This window comes from Arachis ipaensis, chromosome B05, assembly GCF_000816755.2.
Source record: "Arachis ipaensis cultivar K30076 chromosome B05, Araip1.1, whole genome shotgun sequence".
Lineage (NCBI taxonomy): Eukaryota > Viridiplantae > Streptophyta > Magnoliopsida > Fabales > Fabaceae > Arachis > Arachis ipaensis.
Genome location: NC_029789.2, coordinates 114,161,309 through 114,171,872, shown reverse-complemented (window position 1 = coordinate 114,171,872; position 10,564 = coordinate 114,161,309). Strand labels below are relative to the sequence as shown.

Below are 10,564 nucleotides of genomic sequence, written 5' to 3'. Positions count from 1 at the left end.
TAACCTTTAATTTTATTCAATTTTGTTTCTAATATTTTCGATTTATATCAAAATTATTTCTTAAACATCTAAAACATTTTAAAAGACAAAACAAAAAATGTTTAAGGATAATTTTAACATAAATTAAAAATATTAGAAACAAAAATCATACTTTTCCCTCGTTAAAATTATAGGTGCTACAATATTTCATGACAAAAATTATAGTTTACTCCAAATGAAAGTAAACCTTTAAGTAACATACAATAATTATTAATTTATTCCTATATTGATTTATTTATCAACAAACTAATATATTTTGAGAGTCAATGATAGTTTATTCTGAATACAATCTAATAATCCTTAGGTATAACAGGATCAAACCTTTGACGATGCTTAGAATCATGTACAATGTGCTTGTTGGCTGTGGTGCAAGCAGGGGACCAACAACAAAAGAGGGATTAACCACAACTAGATCCATTCCATTTTCCTTTGCAAGTTTCCAAGCCTCTTTCTCCCCTATAGTCTTTGCATATGCGTACCACAGCTGCATATTCACAAAATTATTTAAAAATATAAAAGGTAAAATTGTTTAAATATTCAGAACGAAGTATCAAGATTACTCAGGCCAACCTATATATGCTGTTGATTAAAAAAAATGTTATATATGCACACTAAAAATCAGTTACTAAATTAATTATTATATATTTGTATATAAATATTAAATAATTAAATATATGTATTGTTTAATTTAGTACAAATTACTGGAAAAAAAAAAGTTACGATAATGGTAGCAAATGTTACTACGTACGTTGTAGCGTTTGCAGTATTCTATATCAGTCCAATGAGACTCATTAAGAGGAGATACTTGCTGCACATCGTAACGGTATCTTATGGAAGAGCAAGATGAGGTGAGCACAACGCGTTTAACTTTTGCTTTGATGCAGGAATTCAGCACATTCACGGTTCCTTTTATACACGGATCAATTAGAGTTGCCTGCAACATATTTCAAATCTTCAAATGAATTTACAAAAGAATTAAATTGTGCTTCCTAAATTTATAGTAGAGTTTGGTTTGAATATAATACGTTTCCCTAGTTTTATTTTATTCTCACCAACCTTAGAAGTTAAAACAACTTATTTTCCAAGTAACAACGTGACCAAGACATAATAAGTAAGTGCATAATCAGATGAACCCCTTCAACAAAAGGTGAGACAAATAACAACTAACTAATAGAGCAATAATGATTCTTAAATATAATCTAGTTTTTTGGTGTCAAAAACTCCACAAATTAATCGATCTTTTATGATGGAGTTCATTAATTCAATCCACCAACAAATTAATCGGTAATGTTAGGGAAACACAAAAAAGTCAAAACTTATCTTATTTAACATTCATTAATTTTAACAATAATTAATAAATATTAAATGAGACAACTTTTAGCTATTTTTGGTTAATTCTTTTTTTGTTACCAAATATTTCTGCAAATTAAAATAGACTATTAAAACATTGGTATATCCATATTTTGACACCAAAAAGTGGGTTCTTGTATCGTTAATACACCTATTAATTTATATTTTTCATTAAATATTAAGAATAACAACAAATGTGAGATTAATATTTTGCCTTTCCTTCGAGTTTTAGAAATACAAATTTATATATATAAAAAAGTATTTTCTTTTTTAATTTTTGAAAAAATTGTACCAAACCTCTTTTAATGTTCTTTTACACATAGATGATATATTATTGGTTTTTTAGTTTTAGCCATAAAGAACAAAAAGTTGATTAAGCTTAAGGAGATAGAATATTGAAGGAATTGAAGGAGACCTGAACGTTGTTATCATAAGGAACTAGCACTGGAGATGCTGTATGAAAGACACCATCAACCCCTTCCACTGCCTCATCAAAGTTCCCTTCCACCAATAAATCCGCTTTAAAAATCTTTAATCTCTCTTTAGCTCCACTCAATTCCCTTAGAAAGCCAACCTTCTCCACATCATCTGATCAAATATTAAGTAACATATTAGAAATCAAACTATAGCATAAAATAAAAATAAAAAAAGCAAGTGAATCCTTAGAATTAAAAGTGTCACCTGGGTTTCTCACGGTGGTCCTCACAGTGTGACCCTTTTCTAGTAAGGCTTTGATAAGGTAAGCTGCGATGAAACCGGTGCCCCCAGTCACGCAGAATTCAGGCATTTCTCTGTTATCGTTTAATCTGATTTCTTTTCTGTTGTCTTTGTAACTCTTGACTTTTAGCAGCAGTTTGTGATCTTTGTTGGTCTTATGTAGTATCGGATTAGGTCTACCGATCAAGTGAATAGATGAACTCCATAGCCCAACTTTGTGAAGGTTGGAGAGTCACGTGAGTTTCATTCCACTTAGATTCCAATTTGGTTTCAATTTTATTTTTGTTAATTTTTTGGTAGTCAACTAATAGTCAAATTATTTTATCCAATTTTACCCTTATTTCCTATCTCAACTCCATCTCTACTCACTCTTAAGTCCTACCTCCATCACTGTCAACAACAACATTCTCTGCACCAAATGCTTTTTCTTTCTCTCTATCTTTTTATATTGTTATATTGTTGAATCAAGTTCCAAATTCATCAATTATAAAAAAATTTTACCCAAAAGGAATGATTCACCCGCCACCGCCCATCATCTCCAACCAACTCTCTTTCTTATTGGCCGCCATCCTCACCCTGCCACTCTCATGCCAGAAGATTGGCAGTTGATGAATCCACATTTGATAATAATTTTTGGCTTGAAATGAGTGGTTTTCATCACATAAACATGCATTTATTCATTTAAATAATATGTTTTTGTGAATTCTCTCTCAATTATACCTAATTGTTAAAAACATGCTTTTTGTGCTCTAAATTATCAAATTAATTCTACTTTTATTCCATTCGATACCTTGATATGTTTAAGTGATTTCAGGATCAATAGGCAAGAATGGCTTTGAAGAGTGGAGAAAAAGCATGCAAAGTAGAAGAATTCATAAAAAAACAAAGGAGAAGGACATTCGGATGCGTGCGTATGCACATAATGGTACGTATGCACAGGTGTGAAGAATTAGCTGGCACTTGTGTGTATGTATAAGTGGGAAAATTGGCAAGTATGCGTACGACACAATAGTGCTTACGCACGGGTCTGAGCGCGTGTCTCATTTAAAAAGTCACGTGCTATGTATTTTGGAGGCCTCTTTTGGCTCAATTTTGATACCCTGAAGCCAATTTTAAGCATACTCTTAGAGAAAAACAAGAACACATTACCATATGATCATTTTACAAATTTTGACTAGATTTTCATAATTTTTTTAGAGAGAGAAACTCTCACTTCTTTCTAGGATTTATTAGAGTTTATACAATTTACACTTTAATTTTGAAATTTAGCTTGTCTCAATTGTAAGTTGTTCTTAATTTTCTCGTCCTTTCATTCCTTTGCACTATACTTAGATTCTTTTTATAATTAAGGTTATTTTGTTGGTATATGCACTTGTGAATTCTTGAGTTTCATATTAATGAATTTGATATTTGAGGTTTATATATGCTTGATTGAATTGTTAGTATTGATCGTTTGGCTATAGTTTTTATTAAATTTTATAATTCACTATGTTTTATTACCATGCCCACTAAGTATTTATTGAAATGCTCATTTTGAATATGGAGTAGATTTTCATTCCTTGGTTTGGGGATTGAAGAACTAGGATACTAGAGTCATTAATGTCCAACATTGAATGGTAGTTTTGGGTTGTTAGTTGATCTTGTTTCCACTAACACTAGCTTTTTATTAAGCTTAATTAGTAAGTTAGATAGAATTTGTGGATTAAGACCAATTATCCATCCATTTGAACAATTGAAATAACTCCCTTTTTGTCATATCCTCTAGGAGATTGTCTACAAAGATCATAGAGAAAATCATCTCCAACCGTCTAAACAAAGATCTTGTTGCCTCTGTCGACGCTCCCAATCCTATTCCTTCTCCGCATGTAAATACTAGTTATCTTAATTCTAGTGAGTGATTATTTAGTTCAATTGATTTTATTATTTTATATCAACTTGAATTAGTTTCATTTTTTTTTAATTTTAAAATTTCTTCAAATCTTCTATGATTACAACTTAATCAATTTGCCTTTCAATTCCACCGATTTTTTAATTTTTTTAAAATTATTTTTCTCATATTTCAAATTCTTATTTTCTCACATCCAAAACTATCATAGCTACAACTCTATAAATTTTTCCATATTTAAAAATCTAGACATCCACATCCTTAGTTCTCCTCTAAGATGAAAATTACAAAATCAAAATTTAGAATTTGAATACCTAGTAATCAAAATTTCATAAACGACTACATGTCTAAATTTTAGAATTCAAACGAAAACGAATACTAAATTTAGATATCTAGAATAGAAAACAAACACATTGTGATATTTTTCAATTCATGATACAAAAGTAGTTCACACAATAACTTGTTTTTGGTTGCATAACAGGACATAAGGCCCAAAAGAAGAATAAAACTAATATAGAGCCACTACACAGGGAGAAGACACCCCTTTATGTAGTAAGGTATGATCATATGGTGCAAATATATAGGCTTCCACTCAATTATATAAAAAGGAGCACAATTGAAATTATCGAAAAAAAAGTAGGAATAAAGTGCTGCAAAGAACGCTTCTTAAGGCAAAGGTGGCAATCAATATTACTAGAGCTTTACCAACAAGATTTTGGTTGGCTAGATATTATCTTCCTAGTGCCTAGATAGATTTTAAATATGAACGAATTCAAGAATTCAAGATAGCTATTGCTTGAATCGTGGCATCTTGGGCCATGGTAGAAAAGTGCAAAAACCCTATGGCTATGGCCATTTGAAATCCGCAATTACTAAGATATGCACTTGGACTAGGAGTCAACAGAGTAAAACCACTAATAATAATGGAGGAAAGCCTAGTTGAAGAGGAAGAACACAAAAAGTGGAATGACACTGATAGTACAGGCAATAAGAGGATATTATAAGTTCAGACTGGAAATTATGGAAGAGTGGGAGAGGAGAGTCAAGGATCTAAGGAGCAGATGAATAAAATCCCCGATAATCCACAATTTAGGGGCAGAGGATCTGATGAGAGAGAATTATGGTTGATTTTAGGAAATGGAAAGATTTATCAATGAACTGAAGGTGCGAGGGCTAATAATTTTAAAGAGAAGGGAATTAAGTGGGCTAACAGGCCCAATATCTTTTACTTTTGAGTAGTAGATTATGAGTCTCGTTAGCTATCTAGAAGAAGATTTGGGCCAAGGTAATCAGTAAAATGTTGAAAACTATGTAGAAAGACAACGGACTAAAACCCGAAACAACACGGTGAGTAATGATCAAGAGGGGTAATGTAGGAATCAACACACAAACAAGGCCCATAATCTTCCAAAACAAATCAACAAAGAGAAATTATGCATCAACAAAGTAAACAATGAAAGAACTTCAAGCGCTAAACAAGAAAAGCATAACAGAATAATGATATATCGGTTGTAAAATAAATATAAAATAAAAGTATAAGTAGAAGACTCTAGTACCACAATTACTATTTTAATATAATAAAGATGATTAATATATTTACTAATATTAATATAAAGAGTGAGAGAGAAGAGTATTCAAAAATACTTGTAAAATAAAGTAAGAGAGAGAATTGTATTATAAAAGAGGGAGAGAAGATTTTATTGCTTTTGTTGTATCTCTCGTGAGGCTTTGGCCTTCTATTTATATACGTAAATCATGTTTACATTTTTAACTTTCTTTAATGCTCCTTTAATATACTTCATTCTTGAGAATATGAGCCCCACATAGGAAATGGGCATCCACGTCCCATTCTTATCACAACACTCCCCTTTGGATGACCATTTAGGAATATGCCTCGTTAAAATCTTACTAAAGAAAAATCCAGTGGGAAAAACCTTAGTGAAGGAAAAAGAGTACAATATCCTTTAGTGATGGGGACTGCCTCATTAAAAACCTTGTTAAGAAAAACCCAATGGGAAAAAATCTTACCAAGGAAAAAAGAGTACAGTCTCACCCTCTTGTCGACATCATTTAATGTCTCGAAACCGGCGCATCCCAATCTCATGTACCAATCTTTCAAAGGAGGATTTTGGGAGTGACTTTGTGAATAAATCTGCAGATTGTCACTTGAGCGGATCTGTTGAACATCAATTGTCCCTTGATTTTGATGATCATGAGTGAAGAAGAATTTGGGAGAAATATACTTTGTTCTATCACCTTTGATGTATTCGCCTTTCAGTTGAGCAATGCATGTTGTATTATCTTCAAACAAGACAGTTGGAGCTATCTTATGATCAATCAGTCCACATGATGACAGAATATATTGGATCAAACTCCTGAGCCAAAAACATTCGTAACTAGCTTCATGAATTGTTAGTATTTCGGCATGATTAGAGGATGTTGCAGCAATTGTCTGTTTCGTGGACCTCCATGATATAGCTGTTCCACCATATGTAAACAGGTATCCTGTTTGAGATCTCCCTTTATGTGGATCAGACAAGTATCCAGCATCTGCATAGCCAACTAATTGTGACTTGGATTCATATGGATAAGACAATCCTATATCAACCGTTCCATGAAGATATCGAAAGATTTGTTTGATTCCACTCCAATGTCTTCTGGTTGGAAAGGAACTATATCTTGTTAGTAAATTCACAACAAATGATATATCAGGTCGTGTATTATTAGCAAGATACATTAGTGCTCCAATGACACTAAGATATGGTACTTCAGGACCAAGGATATCTTCATTTTCTTCCTTAGGACGGAATTGATCCTTTTCCACATCCAAAGATTTTACGATCATTGGGGTACTTAATGGATGTGACTTATCCATATAAAATCTCTTCAAGATCTTTTCTATGTATGTTGTTTGATGAATAAAGATCTCACTTTTTATATGCTTGATCTGCAGGCCAAGACAAAACTTAGTCTTTCCAAGATCTTTCATCTCAAACTCTTCTTTTAGAGTTTTTATAATTGTTGGAATCTCTTCAGGAGTCCCAATGATATTTAAATCATCAACGTACACAGTAATTATAATGAATCCAAAGGCAGATTTCTTTATGAAAACACATGGACAGATATCATCATTCTTGAATCTATTTTGGCCAGATACTCAGTAAGACGATTATACCACATTCGTCCAGATTGCTTTAGACCGTATAAAGATCTTTGCAATTTAATTGAGTATAACCCCTGTGAATATTTATTGGATGGTTTAGATATCTTTAGTCTTTCAGGGACTTTCATATAGATATCCCAATCTAATGAGCCGTATAAATAGGCTGTTACCACATCCATTAAATGCATATGCAGTTTATGATATGCGGATAAACTGACCAAATAACGCAATGTTATCGCATCCACTACAGGGGAATACGTTTCTTCATAATCTATACCGGGCCTTTGTGAAAAACCTTGTGCCACAAGTCGGGCTTTGTAGTGCACAACTTCATTTTTCTCATTTTGTTTTCTCACAAATACCCACCTCTATCCAACAGGTTTTACATCTTCTGGTGTACGGACTACAGGTCCAAAGACTTCACGTTTTGTAAGTGATTCTAATTCAGTCTTTATGGCTTCTTTCCATTTTGGCCAATCATTCTTTTGTCGACATTCTTCGACTAATCTTGGCTCAAGATCCTTACTTTCATGCATGATATTTAATGCCACATTATATGCAAATATCTCATTGACAATTGTCTTATTTCAGTCCCATTTCTTTCCTGTAAAGACATAATTTATCGAGATCTCGTCATTTTCACAATTTTCAAGTACCTGAATGTCTTCTGGCGTTAAAACTATATCAGAATTTTGAACAATTGCAGGTGTCTTTACTATGTCTTTTTCAACAGGAATTGTATTTACCTCTTTTCTTTTTCGAGGATTTTTGTCGTTGGAACCGACAGGCCTGCCACGCTTCTGGCGTAAATTTGCTTCAGTGGTTACTTGTCCTACTGGGACATCAATTTGAAGTGGGGCATTTTCTACTGGTTTATAAGATTTGGTTATCCTCTTTGTATCAGAAAATGCATCAGGCAATTTCATTTTATATTCTTTGCAAATGTATAATCTTTTGAACTTCTAGTTCACATTGCCCTGATCGAGGATCTAAATGCATCAAGGATGATGCATTCCAATTAAGTTCCTTTTTAGGAAGCTTATTCTCTCCCCCTAATGTTAAAAATTTTGATTCATCAAAATGACAATCCGCAAACCGGGCTTTAAATACATCTCCAGTTTGTATCTCAAGATATCTCACTATAGAGGGAAAATCATATCCAACATATATTCCCAATTTTCTTTGGGGTCCCATTTTGGTACGATTAGGTGGTGCAATGGGAACATATATCTCACACTCAAATATTCTTAAATGGGAAACATTTGGCTGCTGGCCAAAAGCTAATTGCATAGGAGAAAACTAATGGTAACTCGTTGTCCTCAATCGAATAGGTGTTGCGACATGTAAAATAGCATGCCCCCAAACCGAGGTTGGGAGATTTGTTCTCATAAGTAAGGGTCTAGCAATTAATTAGAGGCATTTAATAAGTGATTCTGCTAACCCATTTTGTGTGTGAACATAAGCTACTGGATGTTCAACACTTATTCCATTAGCCATACAATAAGTATCAAAAGCTTGGGAAGTAAATTCACCAGCATTATTAAGATGAATTGCTTTGATTGGATTTTTTGGAAATTGTGCTTTTAATCGAATAATTTGAGCCAGTAATCTCGCAAACGCCAGGTTGCGAGAAGACAATAAGCACACATGTGACCATCTTGAAAATGCGTCTATTAGGACCATAAAATATCTAAAAGATCTACATGGTGGATGAATAAGTCCACATATATCACCTTGAATCCTTTTTAGGAATTCAGGGGACTCAAATCTAATCTTTACTGGTGATGGCCTTAAAATTAACTTCCCTTGAGAATATGCAGCACAACAAAATTCACTAGTTTTAAGAATCTTCTGGTATTTTAGTGAATGTCCATGGGAGTTTTCAATAATTCTCCTCATCATGGTTGTTCCCGGATGATCCAATCTATCATGCCAAGTTATGAATTCATTTGGACTAATAAACTTCTGGTTTACAATGGCATGTGATTCAATTGCAGTAATCTTGGTATAATACAACCCAGATGAAAGTGAGGGTAATTTTTCTAATATAACTTTCTTATTTGAATCATGAGTTGTGATACATAAATAATCATGATTTCTCTCATTCATTGTCTCAACATGATATCCATTTCGACGAATATCTTTGAAACTCAACAAGTTCCTCAGGGACTTGGTAGATAATAATGCATTATTTATTATAAATTTTGTTCCTCCAGGAAACAAAATTTTAGCTCTTTCGGAGCCTTCTATCACATTGCCTGAGCCAATAATAGTATTAACATATTCCTCTTTTGACACAAGATGGGTAAAATATATATCACTTTTGAGAATGGTGTGCGAACTTGCACTATCCGCAAGATATACATCTTCATTATATATCCTTGCCATTTTCTTCAAAGACAAATAATAATAAAATGAGTAGTATGCACAGTTAAATTGAATACTTGATCAGAATTATTTTTCTAAGAAATACTGTATAAAAATAATGTCATATACTAAAATTTTATTTTAAAACTTGACACATTTAATGATTTCAAAATTCATAAACATTAATTTTTTTGTTGGAGATAAGTGTGTATGTCCAACAAAATACTATTGTGAATTATTATTATTATTATTATTTTGGGTCGTCAAGGAGCGTTGCTAGACGCCAACCTTGATTAGTAAATTTAGTATGATTAATTTACTACCCGCTTAGTATTGAACCTATGGGGTCACACACTAACGAGTGTTCTAATCCTTGGTAAATAATCATGTAATTATTATTTTGATTAGATCAAATAAATAATTATATTAATTTAAATAGAATATTATTATATTCTTTGCTAGTACCATGAATATAATAATATGATAATTGAGAATATTAAATAATTAATTATTTATTCTTTGATGAGTTTTAAATATGGATAAGATCCCAACTTATTCTGTTTCAAATTAAGTTGTAATTTGATTCACAAATCAGTCACCAATCTCATACTATATATATGTGTATATGATAAAAGAAAGAACACACAAGTTTTTCTTTTACCTCCACATATACAAATATTCCAATTCTTAGTGAAAAATTGCTTGTGCAAGGAGTTGCAAAAAATTTCTCAGTTAAATCCATTGGTCAAGGAGTTGACAACAAGGATCAGTTTCGGTGTGGATACACATAGTACCTTCGTACTATCGAAAGAGAAAGTTTTCATTCACTAGGGTACTCAGGTATTGGCATCTAACTCATCTTATTTCAATAAAGTTTTAAGCACAAAATAGATCAATAGGATTACTTTATTACTTCCACTGCATGTTATGAACACTTGTAATCCTACAGTGGTATCAGAGCCATGACCCTTTTGTGTTTAAAATTTTATTGCAAAAATTTATAGAATTAATAGGATTAATTTAAGTTTTGTTATTATAGTGAA

General features: G+C 32.3%; 1 protein-coding gene across 2 annotated transcripts in view; it reads right to left on the bottom strand.

The window, feature by feature from the left end:
• The window catches only part of LOC107643847 (tetraketide alpha-pyrone reductase 2), a 31,854-nt gene that overhangs the window by 2,248 nt on the left and 19,042 nt on the right, over nucleotides 1–10,564 (bottom strand). The window contains exons 3-6 of one of the 2 annotated variants that reach the window (XM_021124283.1): nucleotides 2,071–2,319; nucleotides 1,805–1,977; nucleotides 788–973; nucleotides 361–523 (exon numbers count right to left, since the gene is read on the bottom strand). In XM_021124283.1, coding sequence (XP_020979942.1) covers nucleotides 361–523; nucleotides 788–973; nucleotides 1,805–1,977; nucleotides 2,071–2,176 — 628 coding nt within the window. In that variant the 5' untranslated portion in view covers nucleotides 2,177–2,319. Of the gene's footprint in view, nucleotides 1–360; nucleotides 524–787; nucleotides 974–1,804; nucleotides 1,978–2,070; nucleotides 2,373–10,564 lie in introns of those variants that run through there. The other variant, XM_016347596.2, reaches the window with a different exon arrangement.